We start from the raw sequence: 23815 nt of genomic DNA on the forward strand, positions 1-23815 counted from the left end.
GGTCCGGGCGGCCTCGCCCGCCCAGCGCTTCCTTAGCGACCCCCCTCCCTCCCGGCCCTTTCATCCCGCCCCCTGCCACCCCGCCCCTTCCCAGCCGGGGTTCCAGCGGAAAGATGCTTCACCCCCTCGCGCGTTCCGGAGAAACCGAGTCACGCGGGGGCGCGCCGGCCGGGCGCTAGGACCCCGCAGCTTGGCCGAGGGGGGGGCGTGGTGGGGCGGGTCGGCGGGAGAGGTATTTAAATTGGAGCCCGAGCTACCCCCTCGCGGGTCGGGTTCCCGTGGGGCAGTGGAGCAGCCGTGGGCCTCCGCGGGCCGTGACCCCGGGGTCTGGCGCGGGGTGGGGCCGTGGGGGGGCAGGTTTGCGCAAGATGTGCCGGGGCTGCGCGGGAGAGGAGCGGCGGCCGCGCTGAGCCAGGTAGGAGCCGCCCCGCGGGCAAGGCAGCCGGCCCCTCGGGGAACCGGCCGTCGCGCGCCCCTGGAGAGTGCGGGGTGCGGCCGGTCCATCCCGATGGCCCCCTCCGCCCCCAGTAGTCCCCTCCGGCCGCCGCCCCCACTCCACACACGCAGCAAAGCATGACCCTCCCTCGGCCCAAGGCTCCTGTCTCAGCTGATCTTTCCCGCGAAGGGAGAGGCCGGAGGAGTTCGTATTTGACAGATGGGGAAACAGCGGCAGAAAGGCCGGCACTTACTTGCCCGGGAACTCACAGCTAGTCAGGGGCAGATCGGGATTTGAATCCAAGTCTCCTACCGCCCTCGGACTCAGGCGGGCTAGCGCTTCCCATCTCACCGCACCAAATAGCTTGTCCACCTCTGGGTGGGGATGGGGAGCACCCACCTCTCCCTGAGGGGTTCTGAAGCCGGCCTTCTTCATGAGTGGTGAGATGTGAGGGACCCCCACCCCCACCCCCACCCGAGCTGCCTGAAATTCCGCCATCACAGCTACATTCCTTTGGGTTAAAGTCTAATTCCCCCGTGGGATGCACATGTCTCCAGAACGGGGCTTGCCCTTAGTGATTCACTGCTTGGTATGAACGTTCACAGCAGCTCTCCCAGGACCCTACGGTCCTGGTGATTGGAGCTGAAAGGAGGGAGAGGAGCACCCCAGAGCCCAGCCCTGTGAGCTTGTCTGTTTGTGCGTGGTAGGGGTGCGGGTGGGGGTCGCTGGAGGTGGTTAGGGAGGGAGATCTTGGCCTGGTGGTGGAAACGTTCGCTTTGGAGGCATTCAGACCAGATTCTGAATCTGTCTGCTCTTTACTACATGTGTGACTTTGGGTAAGTCACCTCTCTGCGCCTTGTTTTCCTCCTGGGCAAAATAAGGGCGGTTCTGTAGGGAGCAGGTAGCTGAGAACCTAATGGAGAAAACAGCGTTTGGGGCCTGTAGACCTGGGCTAACCCCCACCCCCCAGATGCTTACCAATGGGCTAAGTCACTTTCTGAGCCTCAGTTTTCTCATCTGTAAAATGGAAATTATGGTAACCACCTTACTGGGTTGTGACTTCAAGGAGATAATACAGATCAAGTGCTTAGAACAGTGTCTAATGCCTGGAAATAGTAGGGATAGGCTTATTATAATAGTATAATAGGCATTGCTCTCCCCCTTGTGCCCCCACTATTTCTCTCTCTCTCACACACACACACTGATATTCTCTGGCATTTGTCCTCCCAGTCAGAGTCCTAAAATGTCTCCTGCCTTCTCTTGGCGAGGCCGCTAGTCTGCAGGCTGGGCCTCCCTCCGCAGCGTGCCTCACCTGGGCCTGGTCGGCCCTCCGGGTCATTGCCCCAGCTGGCAAAGGCAATGTGTCCAGGACACCTTCACAGCCATTCTCAGCTCGATCGTCACAGTGGTTGGGGGAAGCCAACGGCAGAACAGCCACCAGGCGACGTGCCATACAGGTGGGACCCTGAGGCACGGAAAGGTTAAGGGACTTGCCCAGGGAGCATGGAAGCAGGAGTGCCTAAATGTAAGCCTGGGTCTGAGTGACCACAGACCACCGTCCTCCCTCTTGAGAATGAGTGGCCCTCACGTGCTGCACCGCGGGTCGGGGGCACTACTGAGGGGGCCCGCAGGTGAGGTGCCAGGGCCGAAGGCCACGTGCTCCGGGACTGGATGCGTAGGCGCCCGCCTTGGGGGTAGGTGAGATCTGGCAGGCGGAAGAGGGGGTAGGGAGGGCTCCTTTGAGCAGCACTGCCTTCAGCTCCAGAACTAATCCAGGTCCTTCCTTGTCCTGACCTCACAGCCCCCTGGAGTAGAGCTTCTACTCCTCACTTTGCCATTCGTTCAGTAAACGTTTGGTCAGCACCACTGAATAGACCCCTGTTCCCATCGAGTCAGAAATAAATTAGCAGGAGGGGCGCCTGGGTGGCTCAGTTGGTTAAGCCCCTGCCTGCGGCTCAGGTCATGTTTCCGGCCGGGGTCCTGGGACGGAGCCCCACATCGGGCTCCCGGCTCAGCACGGGGTCTGCGTCTCCCTCTGCCCAGCCCCCTGCTCGTGCTCTCTCTCTTTCAAATAAATAATAAAATCTTTTTTAAAAAAAGAAATAAATGAGCAGGAAATGATCAATGTGAGGAAGCAAAATGTGTGGGAATTTGGGGACTAGCCTTCCAGGCCCGGAGGCAGGAACGCACTTGCCGTGTGTGAGGAATGGTGAGGAAGCTCGAATCTGGTAAGGGAGGACACACGGCAGATGTGGTCAGAGGGGAGATTGGGTGGAGCCTGGATTTCGTTGGAGGCTCTCAAGCAGTGAGATTCATGCTCTGATATATGATTGAAAGACGTCACTCTGGCTGTGTGTGGAGGACAACCTGGAGGGCGTCAGGGTGGAGGCGGGGTGTTGTGCTGTCGACGAGGCCCAGCGTGTGGTGGCACCCCAGTGTGGAGCAGCGATGAAGGAGGGAGGTAGCAGCCCCGGGGTCTGTCTTTCAGGCAGAACAGACAGAACCTTCTGTGGCGGAAGGGGTATGGCAGGGAGATGAAGGGAGAGTCCAGAAGGACCGCCCCCGCCCCCCGCCCCACGTCACCTTGTGTCAGTTCTCAGTGCCTCCCTGGCCTGCCTGCTGGTGTGAGATGCCTCCCAGCAGAGTCCTCTTTGCCCTGGGGCACTCCCCGTAGGAGCCGGGTCAGAGGAGGAACACACCCCGGACTGCTCGGTGCTGTGCTCACTGGAAGCTCAGGGTCTGTGGGAACCTGGATGAGCTATCCATTACCCAGACTTGGGGAATCAGAGAAGGCTTCCTGGAGGAAGTGATATCTAAGATGAGACCCAGAGGATGAGGAGGCATTCAGCACAAGAGAGGGGAGGAAGTGGAGGTTTGGGGCGATGAAAAGGTGCTCGCAGAACTGAAGGAAATAGGAGGCTGCCAGAAGTCAGAGCGGGAGAGGGGACAGTGAGCGATGAAACTGGGGCGAAGAGCTGGCTGGGCAGGCACACTCCCCAAGGGCCTCAAAGGTCCCACTGAGAGGTTTCCATTCAATTCTGAGTACGCTAGCTTTCAAATGGGTGGTGATGTTCTGCTTTTTAAGCAGCAGAACCAGATTTCCTGTGAACGCAGGTGAGAGGAGAGCAGCTGTGGGGGGCAGGGGGCCCATGGCCCCGAGCTGAACCCAGGGAATGGGGTTGAAAAGACACCACTGTGGCCTAGGTGTGTTTGGACAAGAAAGGGCCTCAGAGTAACCATCTTGATTTAGAATTCATCACGAGGACACTGGTGGATTCCAAAGTCAAAGACTCAGTCCTCGTAGGTCCTGTAGACCTTCTAAGGCAACCTTCAGAGCTGCAATTCAGCGCTCACTTGTCGAGCACCTATGGGTAACCTTCTAGAGTAGAGCTTAAGGGCGCAGATTGCACAGGCCTGCCACTAGTAAGCTATGTGACCTTGGCCATGTTACTTAATCTCTCTGAGCCTCGGCTTCCCCATCTGCAGAATGAGAGTGGTAATCATAAAACCAAGCACTTGAATTACTGTGAGGATTGAGTTAACACATGTCAAGTATCGAGAAGAGTGCCTGGTGCATCGGAAGGGCTCTGTGAGGGCACTTTCTTTCCTACAGTGCCTCTTCTTTGATCTTTACCAAAACTTAGCAAAGTTGGCATTAACTTCAAAAGAGGAAACTGAGGCTCCGAGAAGTGAAGTGACTTGTACAAGGTCCCATAATAGGTAAGTGGAGGGAAAGAGAAAGGAGTCAGTTAGGGGTGACTGAGTCCAGTGCTCTTGGACAGCTCGATGTGTCCTTCCTCCCAAACACTCTATACATTCTGGTCACTTCCGTGCACTGATTTGTGACCCCAGTTCCCAGCGCAGAGCCAGCCTGGAGGAGGCATTCAGTTAAGGTGTGAAAGGGAGAAAGAGAGAAAAAGAAAGAGAAGAAAGAAAAGAAGAAAGAAAGAAAGAGAGAGAGAGAGAGAGAGAGAGAGAGAAAGAAAGAGAAAGAAAGAAAGAAAGAAAGAAAGAAAGAAAGAAAGAAAGAAAGAAAGAAAGAAAGAAAGAAAGAAAGAAATGACTTGATGTATAGGACCTAGCTCTCGAGCCAGGTCCTCAGTAAGTCCCTAGCAGCACTGGGCTTTGACTCTGCTCAGGGCCTCTGCGGTCCCCCTCGATGCCACCCTGCCTGTACATAGAGAGAACACCAGCAGGCCCGAGTGGCCCCCTGCGCTGGTGGTAACTTCAGTGAAAGTAAAGGGCCTGGAGCCTGCTCCTGGGGAAGTCCGCAGCAACAGTGCTGGGGGCAGGGCAGGCCTCCCGGCGGGGCTTCCTGTCAGGGCTCCAGGCCCAGGCTTCAAACAATGGCAGGGACTCCAGAATCAGAAAATCAAAAGAAAAAGGGCAAAATAAAAGTCCGGGGGTGCGGGGATTGAGGAATTCCGTTTGGGGCCTAAGAAACTAGGATGGGGGACCTGCTTAGGACGTGGGTGGAAATGCAGTTAGAGGCCTAGTTCCCCACCTCACCCCACCCCAGCCCTGAGCTTGGCCTGGGGCAGCCCTTAGAGTCCCTCTGTCTCCTGCTCACCCCCTCCAGGCAGTCTTCCATCAGGTAGGGTCTTTTGAAATCCAGATCTGACCAAGTCACCCACTGCTTCAAAACTCTTGCTGCCTCTGGTGACAGCCCAGCTCCTTGGCCTGGCACGAGGGGTTTTGTGGTAGGCTGCAGACCCCAGCATCCACGGCTGACTCAATCACGGCACCTTTGGTCCAGCTCTAGCTGTGATCTGGGGCTCCCTAAAGGCAGGCACAGACAGGACGGGAGTGATGGGGCTGGCCGTGGAAAGCAGCCAGGGGTCTTACAGTGTTTCCCTTTCCTCCCCACCCTCTGCAGAGCCATGAGCCACCAGATCCTGCTGCTCCTGGCCGTGCTGACCCTGGGCCTGGCCACCTCCCAACAGCGAGACAAGGTGCCCTGTAAGATGGTAAGAAGCCCTGCCCAGGTGCGGTAAGCCCCGAGGGTGTCCTACTGCCCCAGCCCCACAAGCCGGAAGTCAGAGGAGTTAGAAGAGGAAAGGGAACACATTTAACGCATTTAAACCTTGCATTTCATGAGTACCTACTAGGATGTTTAAATACTTGATGAACTCTTCCTCCCGTCAGGTAAGTACCATTATTCCCATTTCATAGAGTTGGAAACTGTAGTTTAGAGAGGTTAGGTGACTCGTCCAAGGTCATTCGACTCGGACCGGTGGGGCTAAGATGGGACTCTAGTCCCCCGAGCTGCCCCTGCAGGGCAGTGGACCCTCAGGGTGACACAGAACATGTGTATGTGTGGGGAATTTGGGTCCTTGACTTGTCTGCTGCTTCCCTGATGGGATGCCTCTCATTCACTGCTGCCCAGATCAAATGCCACCTCTTCCAGAGAGTCCCCCCAGCCCTCCCATGCTGACCTAGTTCCGCGTGCTCCTTTTTCTGGACTCTCACACTGAGCACGTCGGGTAGTTGGTGAATGGGTCCAAGCCTGTTTCACTTGCCAGACCAAGAACTTCTTCGGGGCAGGGACAAGGTTTGATTCACTTCTGCTCCTTTTTCTTGCGCTTGGCCAGGGAGACTAGCCCTGAAGTCACTGGGATGCTGCGGGATCCAGGGAAGGGGGACCACCTAGCTCCCCTTGGCAGGCTGGGCAGTCACTGAGGTCAAGGCAGGCGTCCGCCTGGGGAGGCGACAGGCACTCTGGCAGCCCGGCTTGGCCCTGGGGCTGGCAGCTCCTGACTCGGGGGGGCCGGCGGCACCTGTGGGAAAGGACCTCACGCTGGGACTCCGGAGCCTCTGACGACTCTGGGGGGAGCTCACTCCCTGAGCCCCTCCTTAGGGGGGTCAACACGGTAACTGATGCATGCCCAGATTCAACAAGGCAAGGGGTCCTTGCACTCAGCCGCGGAGCCTGCCGCAGAGCTGGTGCTCCAGGACAGCGGTGGTCCCGCTCTTCCTTCTGCCGTTTCTTCCTTAAGTCAGGATGGTCCCGGGAGCTGAGAGGAGGCTATGCCCAGTGGCCTGAGCTGGCGGAGAGGTGGTGATGGAGGAAGCGGCAAGAGCCGGGCAGGGCCGGCAAGGTGGCCGGGCTAGGTTTGTGGCTTAGGGTGACGCTTGGTTGCAGTGGTATCCGTGGACCTCTGAGACCTCGACGAAGCTGCTAAGCTGGAGGTGGAAGGGCCAAGTCGCGGGATTGCCAGGAGCAGGGACAGTCACATGGTGCCTGAGGAGCGTGGTTCCATGTGCCCCTCCCGTCCCCCACACTCACCTTGAGCTCTGGGGAGGAAGCCTCGAGCGCAGGGAGCACCCAGGCTGGTGTTCCTGCTCCGGGGGCTCCACCACTCACTGTGACCTTGCACAGGTCACTGCCATCTTCAGGTTCTGTCTCCCCATTGGGGAAATGAGTCTTTTTACTCTAATGGTCTTTAACTCCATTTAGAATACATGGATTATCTCTTTCCTTTCCTTTCGGAAAGGCAATGGAGTCAATCCCTCAGTCCTTTACTAAGCCAGGGATGCCCGCGACTCTTTCATTCATTAAAAAAATATACCTTTTGGGGCGCCTGGGTGGCACAGCGGTTAAGCGTCTGCCTTCGGCTCAGGGCGTGATCCCAGCGATCTGGGATCGAGCCCCACATCAGGTTCTTCTGCTATGAGCCTGCTTCTTCCTCTCCCACTCCCCCTGCTTGTGTTCCCTCTCTCGCTGGCTGTCTCTATCTCTGTCGAATAAATAAATAAAATCTTAAAAATATATATATATATATACCTTTTGTGAGCCAGGTCCAAGGCACCCACATCAATCACACCAATCCCTGTTAGCTCGGAGCTCCCTGCCTGGCAGGTCCCACACAGACTGTCACAATCAGGGGCCAGAGCTATGAGAGAGAGAGCACCGGGGCAGTGAGAGCCCAGAGGAGGCTGCACCTGCCCGGCTCAGTGCGCCAAACCCCAAGTTTCCCCTGCAGATCTGGGCGGGGAGGAGTAGGTATGACCGGCACAGGGAACAGCAGGGAGGAGGCCCAGAGGTAGGTGTGCGAGGGCAGGAAGAGCAGTCAGGTGTGGTCACCGCCTATGGGCTGGGCTGGAGTGGGTTGGGAGGAGAGAGGACAGGTCAGCAAGGGTTACAAACAGCCTTGAACCCTGCTGAGTGTCCTGGATTTTGCCCGGGAGGGGTAGAAGCAGAGAGTAGCACGGAGGGGAGGTTTTCTTTTAGCAGTTGCCAGGCATTAGGCAGGTGGAAGTGTCAGAATGGGTCAATGGATACAGAGAGCCCAGAGCAGGGGTGGGCCCGAGCTGGGTGGTTGTGGAAGTCAGATCCTTTCCTGGGTCTGGATTCCTGGGGTCTTCGAAAAGGTGAAAGGGAGACTGTATTTGCGCAGAAAAAAAAAAAATCAGGCTGCAGAAGGCACTTGTGCTAGGAGGACAAAGTTGGCCTTTTGTTGTGAAAAGATCCAGGTTCAAACCCCAGCTCTGCTCCTCCCCAGCGGGGTGAGCCAAGAGCCGCCTTCCTAAACTGAGCCTGGGTTTCTGAACAGAGCGGTGACCATATTTGATGGGCCTGCTCTGGGGGGGGCTCCAGTGAGACCATGGGCCTCACCGTGCTAAATAAAATGTAAAACGCTGAGTGGGTGCTGGGGAAGGGTGCTACTTTCTGGATAGGAAGCCCGGAGTGGTAATGTGAGTTGGTGAAAATCACACAGCAAAACCATAGACTTGTCACCAAAGAAGGTGGGCTGGGACCCTGCCCATCTTTCCCCTGCTTCCTACCCCCACTCCCATCTCCAGGGGCCAATCCGGACCAGGCCGTGGAAGGCCAGGCCACTGATGGAAGTGGGGCAGGTGGCAGCAGCAGAAAGGAGGTCTCATCTGGGGATACGCAGCGAGAAAGGCAGGCACTGGGACCCGGAGCTCTGCCCCATGGAATGAGGGCTGAGGCTAGGAGGCCAAAACCTGGTGAGAGGAGTGCAAATTGCACTTGGGAAACATTTCTCCCAAAATCGTTTCTAGTGTAACAGCCGCTGGGTGAATTTCACTATCTGGGCCCACAAAAGGAACCCAGGATGTGAACCAGGAGGCCCCGGGTTCCAGCTCGGCCCTGCTGTTCACTGGCTTGGGATCCTTCTAGGTGATATGTGGCTCAGTTTCCTGTGAAATGGGGTAATAGTCAGTATACGGTGTTTTGTGAGTTCATTTGTCTTCATATCTGTGTGTCCTTTCTGTGTCTGGGTATCCATCAAACTTCCTTAAGTCCCCCTCTGATGCCCGGCACAGTACTGAGTGCCAGAGACAGGGGCAGGGAGCAAGATAGGGGTCATCCAGATGTGGCATGATCGGGCCGGGGTGGAGGAATGTGGCGCATCTGGGGAGCCAGAGGAGAAGCGTTGCTCAGCCTGGCTGGGGCGGGGGCGGGGCTTGGGGCATCCTTCCTGGAAGGTGTGTGTGGTTCCGCCCCCTGCTGTATCCACTCATGCCCACTGCTCTCCCTGCCTTCCCCAACCCACCCCAGGTCGACAAGGAGGTCTTGTGCCAGGGTCTTGGCCTGCTCCAGGTCCCCTCGATGCTCCCGCGGGACATCGAGGCCCTCGACCTCTCTGGAAACCAGCTGCGGAGTGTCCTGGCCTCACCCCTGGGCTTCTACACGGCACTCCGACACCTGGACCTGAGCACCAATGAGATCAGCTTCATCCAGACGGGGGTCTTCCAGGCCCTGCCCCACCTGGAGTATCTCAGCCTGGCCCATAACCACCTGGCGGCAGGCACCGTGCTGAGCGCCCCCGGCCTGGGCCCCCTGCCTCACGTGACATCCCTGGACCTGTCCGGAAACAGCCTGTACAGCGGCCTGGCGGAGCGGCTGCTGGGGGAGGCGCCCGCCCTGCGCACCCTCTCGCTGGCAGAGAACAGCCTGACCCGCCTGGCCCGGCACACCTTCCGGGGCACGCCCGCGCTGGAGCGCCTCGACCTCCACAGCAACGTGCTCATGGACATCGAGGACGGGGCTTTGGACGCCCTGCCGCGCCTGGCCCACCTGAATCTCTCCAGGAACTCCCTCACCTGCATCTCCGACTTCAGCCTCCAGCAGCTGCGGATACTGGACCTGAGCTGCAACAGTATTGAGGCCTTTCAGACGGCCCCCGAGCCCCAGGCCGAGTACCAGCTGGCCTGGCTCGACCTGCGCGAGAACAAACTACTCCACTTCCCCGACGTGGCCGCGCTCCCGAGACTCATCTACCTGAACGTGTCCAACAACCTCATCCGGCTCCCTGCAGGGCCAGCCCGGGCCAGCGAGGGCGTCCACGCGCCTTCTGAGGGCTGGTCGGCCTTGCCCTTCTCGGACCCCAGCCGGAACGCCAGCGCCCACCCCCTCTCCCAGCTCCTGAATCTGGATTTGAGCTACAATGAGATCGAGCTGGTCCCTGAGGGCTTTCTTGAGCCCCTGACCTCCCTTCGCTTCTTGAATCTCAGCCGGAACTGCCTGCGAGCCTTTGCGGTGCCGCGCGCCGGCGTCCTGCCTTGCCTCGTGCACCTGGACGTCAGCCACAACGCGCTGAAGACGCTGGCGCTGGGCTCCAGAGCCCTGGGGTCCCTGCGGACGCTGCTTCTCCAGACCAACGCCCTGCAGGACCTGCCCCCGTACACTTTTGCCGGCCTGGCCAGTCTGCAGAGGCTTAACCTTCAGGGGAACCGGGTCAGGCCTTGCGGGGGGCCGGAGGAGCCTGGACCCCTGGGGTGTGTGGCCTTCTCGGGCATCTCCTCCCTCCGCTTCCTGAACCTGGTGGACAATGAGATTGAGCGGCTGCGGGCGGGTGCCTTCCTCCACACACCACTTACCGAGCTGGACCTCTCTGAGAACCCGGGGCTGGATGTGGTCTCAGGGGCCCTGGCAGGCCTGGAGGCCTCCCTGGAGGTGCTGGCCCTGCAAGGCAACGGGCTGGCTGTCCTACAAGTGGACCTGCCCTGCTTCAGCTGCCTCAAGCGTCTCAATCTTGCCGAGAACCGCCTGAGCCACCTGCCTGCCTGGACACAGGCTGTGTCCCTCGAGGTACTGGACCTGAGGAATAACAGCTTCAGCCTCCTGCCCGGCAGCGCCATGGGCGGCCTGGAGGCCAGCCTCCGGCGCCTCTACCTGCAGGGGAATCCACTGAGCTGCTGCGGCAACGGCTGGCTGGCCGCCCAGCTGCACCAGGGCCGCGTGGACGTGGACCCCACCCAGGAGCTCACCTGCCGCTTCGGCTCCCAGGAGGAGGTGGCCCTGAGCCACGTCCGCCCCGAGGACTGTGAGAAGGGGGGGCTCAAGAACGTCAACCTTATCATCATCCTCACCTTTGCGCTGATCTCGGCCGTCCTCCTCACCACGCTGGCCACCTGCTGCTGCGTCCGCCGGCAGAAGTTCAGCCAACAGTACAAAGCCTAGAGGAGCCGGGGGCTGCGGAAGAGCTCAGCAGGGGGACCTTCCCAGGTCAGCGGGGGAGCCGGAGGCATAGGCAGGGCTGGGGACTGACCCAAGGTCACACGGTGAGCCAGGGTCTGAGAACGCTGGTCTCTACATCCCAGCCCAGGGCCCCTCCTTTCCTTATGTCCTGCTGTCTTGGGAAGCGACCCACTTCCCAGGCCACACGTGTGGTCCGGCTGTGGAAGCCGCAAGTTGGGCAGTCTCAGGAGTGGCAGAGAACAAGGTCGACCTGTCCGATCAACAGATCATCTGTTTTGTGTCACATCCTGCTCCGGGCACTGGGGACGCCGGTGGAGGAGACACATCCCTGCCCTCGAGCAGCTCCGAGTCCTGGTGGGGAGGTGGTCGCGAAGCCACGACACAGTGACCACGCAGCGTGGATGGCCAGGGCTCCCGGGCGCTGTAGCCCCAGCGGGCGGAGACGTGGGGCGTCCTGCCCCCCCCGGGGCCAGAGCACAGGAGGGGCAAGACCCAGAAGACTGGTCTGAGACGTTTCCAAGCAGACTGTTTGTCACATCTTCCCATAATGACTTTCAGCTTCTCTGGAACACGAAGAGCTTGTGACCGGAAGGGAACTGGAGCCACATGAAGTCTCGGATCCGGCTGTATGGCAGCTGCGAGCCGGGGTTTCTGGCCCCAGTGCTGGACCATTCCATTTCCTGCTCCGAACGGGCTCTTTCCCTGCCTGGCACTCTCGGGGTGCGCATACTCGCCCGAATACCGCTCTGGCCCCTACGCAGGCACCCTGTTCGTCCCCAGCGCCCCCTGGCTGGTGAGCCAGGAGTTAGAACCTTAAGCACCGGGTCTGTTTGGCACAGGCTTTTTGGCAGCTGGAACATGTTTGCTTCTTTATGGCAGCCCTCTGACGTTGGTATTTCACCCATTTACAAAACTCCCGAGCTCTGCCTCTAGGGTCCTCCAGCTAAGAAATGCCAGACCCGAGATTCAGGCTCAAATCCTCCTGTCCCCAAGGCCCGACCTTTGCCACTGTGGGGGCTGTCGGCTGTTAGGTGGACAGGAAATGGCCCCGTATCGAGGGAGCAGGGCCTGGGAGCCTCCTGGGCTGCACCCTCCCCACCCACTCCTCTCCCTCCTCTCTCCCAGGCTAGGCAGACACAGGCCCTCTCCTCCTTCTCTGCCTCAGTTTCCCTTACTCCCTCCTTTGCAGACTGGTGTGTGTTCACCGTTTTCTCTCGCTCTTGCATTCCCTCTTCCTCCATTGAGCACAGCCTGGAGTTTGAGACCATGGAGTCCAGCCTCCCCATGGCACAGATAGGGAAACTGAGGCTGAGGAAGAGACTGGAACTTGCTCAGAGCTTCACAAGCCAGTGGCAAAGCCTGTGACAAAAGTGGACTCAGACTTCATTGGGGGTGTGAAGGGGATTTGGGGGCCGGACCTGAGTGATTTCCTTCTATCTCAGCTTCCTGTTACAAGATAACGCTGGCTCCAAACACTTTCGGGTCCTCGTCATGCAGGAATTTTTTCCTCCTAGAAAAGTGGGTAGAAAAACCCATCTAGATATAACCCCCTATTTCTTATGCCCTTGGAATCATGGGCTGTCCAGGAAGCCCTGGGGTCAGCCCAACGCCCTCTGTTGTTGTCTTCACTATCTTACCCATGCTTGGCCCATCGTCTGGCTCATGATGGTGCTTGGTAAAGTGTGAGACAATGAAAACACCCCTCTCTTCGCCCCATTTTACAGACAAGAAAACTGAGGCCCAGAGAGGGTCAAGGACTCAGGGAGTCAGTGGCAGAGCCGGGGCTAGAAGCTGGTGTCCTGGCCCCAGCCTGGGGCCCTGGTGGTGTGGGGGGCAGCCAGGTGGACCCAGTCCTGGTTGGGATCACAGCCACAGGTGCTCGCGCACAGAAACACTCCAGCTCAGGCCTGGAGGGCAAGGTGTGAGCCCCTTCAGGCCTGATCTTTGAAAACACTACACAATGCTGCTCTCACCTCCAGGAACTAGGCTACGACCCGGGCCTGGGGACCAGCTCTTTGTATAACCCACATGAATGTATTAAAAAACAATTTTGAAGAAACAGTGTGGGCTGCCAGCCTCCTCCTTGCTGCGGAACATTGCCATCATTGCATCCACTTGAACTCCCTCTACTTCCATCGCGGTCTTCAAATCCTCATGGTGAACCTCATTGAGGGGAGACGGAGGCGGGGGGGGGGGAGACTAAGGCTCTGGGTCCTCACCGCCCTGGGGCCTCAGCCCTCATTCCCCTGCCACACCCGTGACCCGTACATTCAACAAGCTCTGACCCCACCCGGCCCTTCCTTCTTGGCAGTTCACCTTCTCTCTGCTCAGCCCCTACCTCATGGCAAAAGCCGCGCTGTCGGTCCTGCCCACGCTCTGGGACCTCCCTCTGCAGCCGCTCTTCTCTTCACGTCCTCCTTTCACACCGTGGCTGTGCCGAAGTCTTGCCTATCTGAAATAGAGTAAAAAGACCCTTAAATCACTTTCCCTTTCTTTCTCCTTCACCGGGAAACGTCCTGGTGAAGTAACCCCTTCCTCCTCCCTCCATTCTCAACCCACCCCTGGCGCCTTGCCCTCCCCACCCCCCGCCCCCACCCCCGCACTGCCCTGGCTGAGGTTATCCTTTGCTGAACTCCGTGCACTTTCCAGACTGTACCTCCTTGACCCCTCAGCTGCAGGGGGCCCCCACCCCATCCTCCCTGTCACCCACGCCCTCCCCTCGGCACACTGTCCTTGGCATCAAGCCCCACACACGTGGTTTCTGCCCTCCTCTCGGACCACTCCTTCTCACACTCTGTGTGTTCTCATCTGTCTTGAGGCATCTGAATGGCCAGGAAGAGTCCTCAGGAACGCGATCACCCTCATTGTCGTGCTCCATTGCTCTGATGATGGCCAGATCTCTGTCTCCAGCCCCAGGCAGCCCGAAGCACCCAGCCCCGATACCCTGATACCCAGGTGTTGCAGGGGCCAGAGAATTGAGTGAGGGGCCAGGCTGCAGTTCAAGACTGACCTTGGAAGAAGAGCATTCCTGGTTCCCGGAGGGGGAGGGTGTTGGCGAAGGGACAAGCCACCTCACCTGCGGTGGGGCTGGGGCGCAGGTGAGGGGCTCTGAGGTGGGGTCCCCCACCCTGTGCCTGTGCTCATGTGGCCTTGTCGCCCCTTCTCAGCTGCCTGACACCCAGACACTACCCCCTGTAGGGGCCTATCTTCTCTTCCCTACTTCCTCTCCCACGAATCCCAGCTCAGCGCCTCTCCACCAGCTCTATCCCCAAACACCCCGGACGTTTCTCCAAGGCAGCTCCTCTGGGCTCCGTCCTCTCACCTCCCAGAGCCTACTCCAAAGGAACGTTCTAAATGCCTATTTCATAGATGGGGCTGGGGGCAAGAAGGCCTGTGACTCTGGCCTGGCACAGGAAGTGCTCAGGGAGGGCCTAAGGGAAGGCAGCAGCGGAGGCTGACTCTGCGCAGGGCTCTGCGGGCCTCCAAACCGGCTGGAGCCCACTAGGTCCCTGACCCCTTTTCCTGGCAAACAGGGCCGTTTGCTTACCTGGCCGAGACCCCCAGCAAGGCAGAAATTCCTGTTTTCAGCCAAACATGGACACAGCTGCCAACTAGGTCATCAGAGCATCCGGCAAGCTCCAGGGAGAGGGGAGGCCCTCGCTACCCACGTCTCCGCCAGCGGTGCCAGGGCTCCTGGTCCACTGATCTCAGTAAGCTGCCACGGTGCTCCTGGAGGCTCATGGGCCTGGCGGGCAGGAGGGGAGGCGGGCAGCACCGTGGCCCACTAGCTGCCTAGACTTCTCCGTCCCCTGGGCTGTCAGCCACAGTCAGCTTTCTGTGCCTGTGTCTTTCAGGCAGCTCAGAGGGGCCCTGCCGTCCATCTCTCTCTGGCCACCTCCAACCTTGTGCTCAGAGCTGACAATTATTGACTGCTTCCGGGTCAGCCCTGCACTGAGCACGTGATGTACATTGTTACATGTAACTCTTACCATCTTTGAAGAGATTTCTGTTATTATCAACCTCATTTTAAAGAAACGGAGACTCAAGTTCCCATAGCTGTAAAGCACCAGAGGTGAGCCTGGAATCCCGGTAGGCCCTGCTCCAGAGCCAGCGATCTTAACCTTGAGGTTCCCCACCTCCTATCACCAGGCTCTCTTCCACTTCCTCCACCTGAAAGGTCTCAGCCACCCTGGCCCACCTGCCAAACTCCTGTTTCAACGCCGGCCTGTACCACCTCTTCCAGGGAGTCTGCCCTGATTTCCCTCCACAGCTCCAGGCGGCCGTGGGCCACAGCAGTGGGATCTCTGCCTCATCTGCCACCAGACTAAGAGCTCCTGGAGGGCGATTCTACCCGAGTCCTTTCTGTGTCCCAGGGCCCGTGCCCAACACAGAAGGTGAGTTCAGAAAAGATTTCCTTCTGAATGCATGACCCCAGCCTGCAGGACTTAAACACTTGTGGGGATTAAGATCAGCCCTCAGAAAGAGAAGGGGACGATGCACTTCTCAGGCAGATGCCGGGGAGGCAGAGGACACAAGGGGGATGCAGGATGTGGGCTGCCCGGTGCGCCAGGAGCCGGTGAAGACGCAAAGGAAAGATCTTCTCTCCACATCCTCTACATGCCTCCACCTTATTCTCGCCTCTGGGACCCCAGCTTGTCTTCTCCTTCCTTTCCTCCTTGACTCTTCACTTCTCCTTTCCTTCCCTTGGTCGTCTCCACCGCCCCCCCCCCCAACCCAGAAGCAGTTGGGGCTGTGGTGGCTGAGAGTGGGGAGGAGCGGAGGGGAGGGAGGCCGAGCTGTTTATAGGAACTGGAGCAGCTCCATCCATCAGCTCTGTTTGGAGCAGGAGACCAAGCATAATAAATACCTTGGCTCCTCCCCAGCTGTGCTTTTCCTGAACTTGGCCATTCGAACTCCAAATCTCTCTCTGGCCTGCTGGTTTCTCAGGACCCAGCTCCCACCCCACCCCACCCTCCTCCCACCTCCCACCAAGCCGCCCTGGAAAGAGCCCTGCCTCTGGGACCAGAAACGCAGGGCTAAGTCTAGGCTCTGCTTTGGGTGTAAGGGCAAGAGTCCTGCCACTTGTCTCTGCCTCCATTTCCCCATCCCTAAAATGGGGTCATAATCACTGCCCATCAAGTGCGCTGTTCACATTTTCGGCCTGCGTAGCTTGAGCGCCCGCTCTATGCTGGGCCCCGCAGGGCTCCTGGGAAGAGTCAGACAGCGCCTCTGCCTATTGGGAGGAAGGCGAGGCCACAGCACATCGCAAGCAGGAAGTGGTCAGCGCCGTGAGGGAGGTCCAGATCTTGTGCTTGGCAAGATTGTTTGCAGCAGGGAGCGGCCCTTCCAGCTGGAGGAGTGAGAGGAGACTTCGAGGACATCTGGGCTGGCCGGGCAGGGAAGGGTAGGATTTCAACACGCGGAGGTGGGGAGAGGCTCTTCCAGGCAGAGCGAACGGGAGCCAGCAAACCTGGGTCTAGACGGGGCAGAGAGAAGTCTCCCAACTTTGTCTTCTCTGGTCACCTTCCACCCCAACCTTCCAGTCTTCTGGAATCTTCTTTCCTTCCCTGGAGAGCTTCCGACTCATCCAAGTCATGGATGCGTGTCTGGAATTCTGCAGTCATGTCCCAACCGCACCCCCACACACCAAAAGCCACCCTAGAAAGTGGAAGACCCAGATCAGGGGACAAGTCACTGGCCAATAGCGCATGTTTCTGGAATGAATAAGGGAATACACGCATAAAGGAATGAATAGAAGAGTGAGTCAATGAGAAGGAGAATAAGTGAGTAACTGAATTTCTCCATTCAACTGACATTCCTTAAGCCCCTGCTGCACCCCACGCTAGGTGCTGTGCACACGAGACCCCACCCCACGCTGCGCTCGCTGTCTGTGGGAGGAAATGGACCTCCACACCGGGGTGAGCGCACACGTGCACACACGCACACATGCACGCACAGGTAAAGACAGAATGGCACCTGTGATGAGTCCTATGAAGGAAACGACAGAGAGGTGTCATTGAGATGGGCAGACTGAGTTGTCTTTGAGGACACCAGCTGTAAGCTGAGCCTGAAGGAGGACTGCAGATGAGAGATGGATTAATAATATTCCTTCTCGCCTCTTGCCCTCACTTCCGTGGATTTGCCAAATGCCCTAGAGAGTAAGAGCGGTACTCTAGACCCTGAGGCCAATTTTCCTGTGCTGAAAGCAGCCACCTACACTGGGACTCTCTCTGTCTTCTCTCCCCCTTGATGCCTTGACTGCCCTATTCTAGAATCATGGAGAAAAATATAGGCCACATATAGATTGGTGGGAGGGATCACCAAGGGAGGGGTCCCAGGAGTCAAGTATCGTGGGGGTAAGGGGGTTAGGCTGCAGGGTGAGAGTCCAGTTCCAAAGGCACTTGCCTTTTAATCTGGGGGCAGGTGGGGGGGGGGTGGGCAGGTCGCGTGGGCTTGGCTCCCTCCTCCATTCCTGCAGCACCCTTATTAGCTTGCACCAACCCTCCTCTTTCATCCTAGGTAACTTAAAACATTCTCATATCTCTGTGTGTTTAGTCACACCTTCTGTATGTTTTCTCCATAATTATCATTCACAGACACATTTAAATCATATGCAAATACACACATGCATGTATCACTGTTTTATAAAAATAGGATCATAGTAAATACATTGTCCTGCATCTTGCTTTTTTTGTTCAACAATACTTCAAGGAAATCTCCCCTCTCAACAAACTGATAGAGCTCCAGTTTATTTGTGACAGGACGTAATATTCCATCCAGAGTGTGACTGTTCCATAATTTATTCAGCTGTTCACCGCTTGATGGACTTTCACTTTTTTACCTTTTCTTGCAACTATAAACATGCTGCAAAAAACATCCTTGTTCATATGCCCGTATCTCTGGGAGTTATACTTCTGTCAGATAAGTTCTTACAAGTGAAATGCTAGATCGACGGATCGATATTATATATAAACTATAGATGATTTTAATAAAGCTTATTTTTTAAAAAAGACAGTCATGTTTCACCTTTCCATAAGCAACTTACGAGAGTATCTTTTCTGCATTTCCCTGCCAGAAATGCAGGTAATGGCTAGAGAATGGTCTAGAGAGTGGTCTCCCAATGTTCCTTTTTTTTTTTTTTTAAAGATTTTATTTATTTATTTAACAGAGAGACAGCCAGCGAGAGAGGGAACACAGCAGGGGGAGTGGGAGAGGAAGAAGCAGGCTCATAGCGGAGGAGCCCGATGTGGGATTCGATCCCGGTACGCCGGGATCACGCCCTGAGCCGGGATCACGCCCTGAGCCGAAGGCAGACGCTTTAACGACTGCGCTACCCAGGCGCCCCTCCCAATGTTACGTTAAATCACATTTCCCTACTGCTGGATCTGAGCAGCTTTTACTTTGCTTGTTTGCCATTTGGACGGACTCTTCCGCGGATCACCCATTTCTGTCCTTTGCCCGTCTGTCTGTTATCTTTTCCTTGTGAATGTGTAAATGTCATTGCACTCCGTAGCGATTTGACTTTTTCTAGCACTTTTATAACAAATGTTTTCTGAGGCTCTCACTTGTCTATTGTCCCTGTTTATGCGCCTTTGCCCCACAATGCTCTGGAGCCTTGCTTTTCCTTTAGAGTTCTTGATTCGATCGTTTCACGCAGATTGCTCCTACAGTCTCCTAATGTTTTTCCTTCTTTTATTTTTTCCATTTAAATCCTTAAGTAATCCGGAAGAGTCCCAGTGTAGGTGGCTTAAGGATTTTATTTTTGATTATGGCGTTGGGTAGTTGGTCAAATTTTGTTTCCAGATGAACAGTGGTTGTGCCAGCATCATTTATTAAATTAATAGAAGTTCGCCCTGTCAAATATTAAATTCTGATAGGTGTTTGCTATCTGTTTCTGGATTTCCCCCTCTGTAGATTTCACTGATCTATGTCTGTTCTTAGACCAATACTCTAGTGATTGATTTTAGAGCTTGTTTTGATATGCATACGGTTAAGTCCTCTTGCATTGCTATTATCTTCCATCACGTTTTGGCTATTTTCAGGCATTTCTTCCTCCAGACAGACATTTCATGCTGGGGAGTTTGGGCATTTCTGTGATATCAAAGCCTGCCATTCAAGAGTATGGTATGTCTTTCCATTTGTTCAGAACCAGTTTTCAATCCTTCAACAAGATTGTGTAGCTTTCTTCCTGTGGGCCCTGTGCTTTTGTGGTTAAATCTCTTCCTGACTATTTTGTACTTTTTGTCAATATCGTAAGTGGAATATTTTTTCTATTTCCGTTTTTATGCGTTTATTTTCAAAACAGAGAAAAGTGATTGGTTTTGTATTTATTTATCTTGCACCCAATAACCTTATCATTTTTTCTTCATTCAAATAAAGTTTTTTGTTTGTTTCTTTTGGTTTTGCATGTGTTTTTGCTTTTGAGACTCTTGGGTTTTCTAGGTATACAATCATTTAATGACCTCATGGTTCCCATTCCCTTGACACCCCCCCCACCTCACCCCCACCCCCCGACAGCAGCATCTGCCTTAGCCAGGCCTCTCCTTGCCTGGCCTGCAGCCAGGTTGCCGGGACCCACCCCCACTGCCCACCATAGAGTTTCTTCTTCCACATCCTCTCTTCCCAAGACTCAGGGCTCTCATCCTTTGTCTCCCTGATTTGCAGGAGCAGAGTAAGAGTGGAGGTTGGGGGCGGGGGGGGGGGGGGGCGGGGAGCTCAGAATCCCTGCTGCTTTGTTCCATCCTAACTGGAATTCTGTCTTCCTCCTAGAGCAAAGGTTAAAAACTGGTGGCCCATGGGCCAGATTTAGCCTTTAGGTGTGCTTTATTTGGCCCACACAGTGGTTTATTAAAATCTGGTTTATTTGCCAACATTTAAAAATTGGAAGAATTGTCTTATATGAGAACATATCAAATCTGGCTTTCTGATTTTTCTTAAAATCCTGGGAAATTTGAGAACCTGGACCCCAGCCAACAGGGCAATGAGTGGCAGAAGCTGTGGACTGGTATCGCCTACCTAGGCTTTGAGCTCCTCCAAGGCAAGATGTCATCTTGTCCCCTCTATATGCCGGCACCTGACACAGAGCCTGCCTCCAGGCAGGGGTCATGAAAGTTTGATTTCTTTCGTTCTGTATCACGCACATATTTCAAGAACACATGAAGGAAGAGTCTCTTACAGTAAGCGTTCTGACATTTATTGTGCCGTGGACCCCTTGGCAGTCTGTTGAAGCCTGCGGACCCCTTCTCAGAATAAGTTTTTTTAATTTGTAAAACAAAAAGTGCACGTGATTACAAAGGAAATAAATTTTGTTGGATGCAGTTATCAAAATATTAAGAAAATAATCGTGACTAATACTTTTTTTTGCTTTTTTGTTTTTTTAAGATTTTATTTATTTATTTGACAGAGAGAGACAGCCAGCGAGAGAGGGAACACAAGCAGGGGAGTGGGAGAGGAAGAAGCAGGCTCCCAGCAGAGAAGCCCGATGTGGGGCTCGATCCCAGAACGCCGGGATCACGCCCTGAGCCGAAGGCAGACGCTTAACGACTGAGCCACCCAGGCGCCCCACCATAAACATATTAAATAATGAGATCTAGTGGGAGGTCTAATAACTACCGTAATTTCAAAGCACCCATGGGCATGAACGATATTAGAGATCTGCAACGAGTGTACCAAGGCACGAAAACATCTGTGATTTTTGTTGGTGAAGGCACTGCTAACGTAACGGGTACTGCTAATATTACAGGGGTTTGCACAAGGTCTATACTCATGATGGAAAGAGCTCTTACATTTCAATTCAGGGCTAATATGAAAAAAAAATACATATATATATATATATTTTCTCATTCAAGTTCATAGACCTCAAGAATTCTACCCGTGGGTCCCCTGGATCTCGGTTCAAAGACTCTGCCTTGGGGAGAAGGTGTTAAGGGCAGTTACGATGCAGCCACAATAACAGAGAAACACGATCCCATAGAAACCACCCCGGTCTTGGGTGTTCTCGCTCAGGGCGGGGTCGGGGTGTAAATTAGATCACTTTTTCTGGAGAGCTCTTAGGCAATATGTTCCAAGAATCTTAAAAATGTGCATTTCCTCTAACCTAGCGATTCTGTTTCTAGGAGTGTATCCTAAGGAAATAAAGATGTAGCCAAAGGAAAACCGAGCACGAGGGTGCTTATCAGAGCCAAGTACGCATCCAGCTTTCATCGGGCCTGAGTTTCTACAATTGAGAGGGACCCTGCGGCTGAAGCTTCATTAGCTGCACATAACTTGACCCCATCACAGCATTAGTAGTAATAATCTAAGGTCAGAACTAACCTAACACAGCCAACGGTTGGAGTCTGATAGAGTAAGTTCTAGTCTATCTATGCTGATCAGTCATTTAAAGTGATGTGGGGACACCTGGGGGGCTCAGTCTGTTAAGCGTCTGCCTCTTGATTTCGGCTCAGGTCGTGATCTCAGGGCTCTGAGATCAAGACCCTCGTTGGGCTCCGTGCTCAGTGGGGTGTCTGCTTGAGATTCTCTCTCTCTCTCTCTCTCCCTCTCCCTCTGCCCTTCCCTCCGCCCTGCACGCTCTCTCTCAAATAAATAAATAAATAAATCTTTTAAAACACCTCTAGGGGCGCCTGGGTGGCACAGCGGTTAAGCGTCTGCCTTCGGCTCAGGGCGTGATCCCGGCGTTCCGGGATCGAGCCCCACATCAGGCTCCTCCGCTATGAGCCTGCTTCTTCCTCTCCCACTTCCCCTGCTTGTGTTCCCTCTCTCGCTGGCTGTCTCTATCTCTGTCGAATAAATAAATAAAATCTTTAAAAACAAAACAAAACACCTCTAAGATGATACGAATGTAGAGGTGTATTTCCTGACATGGAAAAACGCTCAAAACATAGTATGAAGTGTAGAAACAGGTTATTTCACTTTGGGGAAATACTCTAATAGTTATGCGTAATAGGATGTTAAACTGGACTCGTCCTGTCTCAGAGTCGCTGCTGTCCCCCGGAGCCTCGAGAGTAGCAGCAGACAGACACGAGCAGCAGTACTGGAGCTGAAATGGTGACGTGCTTGCTCCCTTCACCCCTGCAGCAGACACCGAGGGAGAGGAGGATGGTTGCTGAGGCTTTCCATGGGGACAGTTGTCCAAGTGCCTGGCATCACCCCACATGGCTGAAGCCACGAGACTGGGGTTCCCCGGGAGCTTAGAGGACACAGACCCTGAGCCTACCTCTTGCGTGGAAAGGTTTGAAGATGAGAGGAGGGTGGCAGCCACCCTGGTCGTAGCCCGAGGTGGGGACGGGGGCTGCTGTGCGAGTAGCTTGTGCCTGCAGAGTTTGCCAGCAAAGGAGAGGACTGCTTCGGGTGGGATGTACCGGACACAGTGCTCGATGGCTGAGTGTGCGTCATCCTGAGAGATCTCTGCCCTGCCTCTGCAGAGAGACGCGTCAGCAGCCATGGGGACAACAGGCTCCCGGGGTCAGCCAGGTGCATGTCCCCTGAACCCAGGGACCAGGGGGAGGAGACCACAAAGGAGGTTCCGCACAACCCTAAAAAGTGTTGGTCTCATGAGAGCAAGGACCAGAATGTGGGCCTCTGCCACCCAGAGGGGTCTAACGCCAGTCTACAAAACCCCTTTCTGAGCAAATGTAGCACTTTCCTTTAGCCTCCCCCGACCCCCACTCCACTCTGAGCCTTGATTCAGAGATGCAGAGCAGAAGTAGAGGCACAAGATCCTTCCTCTCCTTACCGCAGCTTTCTGAACTCCGGCTGTGAGCAGTAGGGGAGGAGAGGAGCTTTGAGAAACTCAGGTTGGTTCATTTGCTTGCTTGTGTAATTGAGGTGTAGTTTACAGATGGTAAAACCCACCCTTTGTGTGGAGCGCTAGGAGTTTTGACGAACACGCAGTTGTGTAACCACCACCACAGCCAAGACATCAAACATGGCCATCGCCCCAGAAAGTTCCCTGGTGACCCTCTCTAGTCAACCTCCTTCTCCATCTCCAGCCCCTAGTAATCACCGATCTGTTTCCTGCTACAGTTTTGCCTTTCCCAGAAGGTCATATAAATGAAATCACACCGTTTGTAGCCTTTTGAGTCTGGGCCCTTTCACTTTCTCCAATGCACTTGAGGTCCATCCCCGTTGCTGAAAGGACCGCAGTTCCCTCCCAGTACGGAGCAGTGCTCCATTAAACGGATGTAACGTGGGCTGCGTAACCATTCACCTACCAAAGGACATTTGAGTTGTTCCCAGTCTGGGGCCGGAATTATACGTAAACTTCCTCTGAACATTCACAGATAGGTTTTGGTTCAGACATACGTTTTCATTTCTGTTGGGTAAAACCTGGGAGTGAAACGCTTGGGTCCTAAGGCGGGTGCACGTGTAACGTTCAAAGCCATTGCCAAATTGTTTTCCAAAGTGAAGGTTTAATGTTTAATTCCCGTCACCAACGTGTAAGACTTCTAGTGGCTCTTCGTCCTCACCAACACTTGGAACCGTTGTTTGTTGAGCTGCTTAATAGGAATGTTCTGGGAGAATGAAGTTTCTCCCGTGTGTGTGTGTGTGCACGTGTATGTGTGTTTAAGGCAGAAAATTTTTTAGAGCATTTATCAGACGGGTCTTTCACAAATACTTTCTCCCAGAGACTGAAGTTTCAGTTAAATTGGACCGGAGTTGGTTTTTTTTTTTTTTTCCTTTTAACTTTCAGTTTTGAAATAATTTCAAACCTGCAGAAGAATTACAAGACTAGTACAAAGAATGCCCGGAGAGCTTTCACCAGATTCCCCAGCTGTTAACAATTGTTAACATTTTGCTTCGTCACGTTCTCTATATATCCGCATTTTCCCAATCTGTCTGAGAGTAAACTGCATACATCACTACTCCAAATCTTTCAGCATGTTATTTCCTAAGGATAAGAAGACACTCTCTTACGTAACTACAGGACAGTG

At 54.9% G+C, this 23815-nt stretch overlaps 1 protein-coding gene across 4 annotated transcripts; it reads left to right on the forward strand.

The window, feature by feature from the left end:
* The first annotated feature begins 427 nt into the window (after positions 1-427).
* Positions 428-12942, forward strand: LRRC32 (leucine rich repeat containing 32). Of its 4 annotated transcripts, none has more exons than XM_057316799.1 (3): positions 428-1272; positions 5313-5403; positions 8961-12942. In XM_057316799.1, the coding sequence occupies exons 1-3, from the start codon at positions 1259-1261 to the stop codon at positions 10863-10865; spliced, it is 2010 nt and encodes a 669-aa protein (XP_057172782.1). In that variant the 5' UTR covers positions 428-1258; the 3' UTR covers positions 10866-12942. The 4 variants fall into 4 exon arrangements, with proteins under 4 accessions (XP_057172782.1, XP_048073323.1, XP_057172781.1 ...); XM_048217366.2 differs by having other exon boundaries at positions 428-1116; XM_057316798.1 differs by having other exon boundaries at positions 1172-1893.
* Positions 12943-23815: the final 10873 nt, after the last annotated feature.

Source organism: Ursus arctos, unplaced genomic scaffold (assembly GCF_023065955.2).
Source record: "Ursus arctos isolate Adak ecotype North America unplaced genomic scaffold, UrsArc2.0 scaffold_22, whole genome shotgun sequence".
Taxonomy (NCBI): Eukaryota; Metazoa; Chordata; class Mammalia; order Carnivora; family Ursidae; genus Ursus; species Ursus arctos.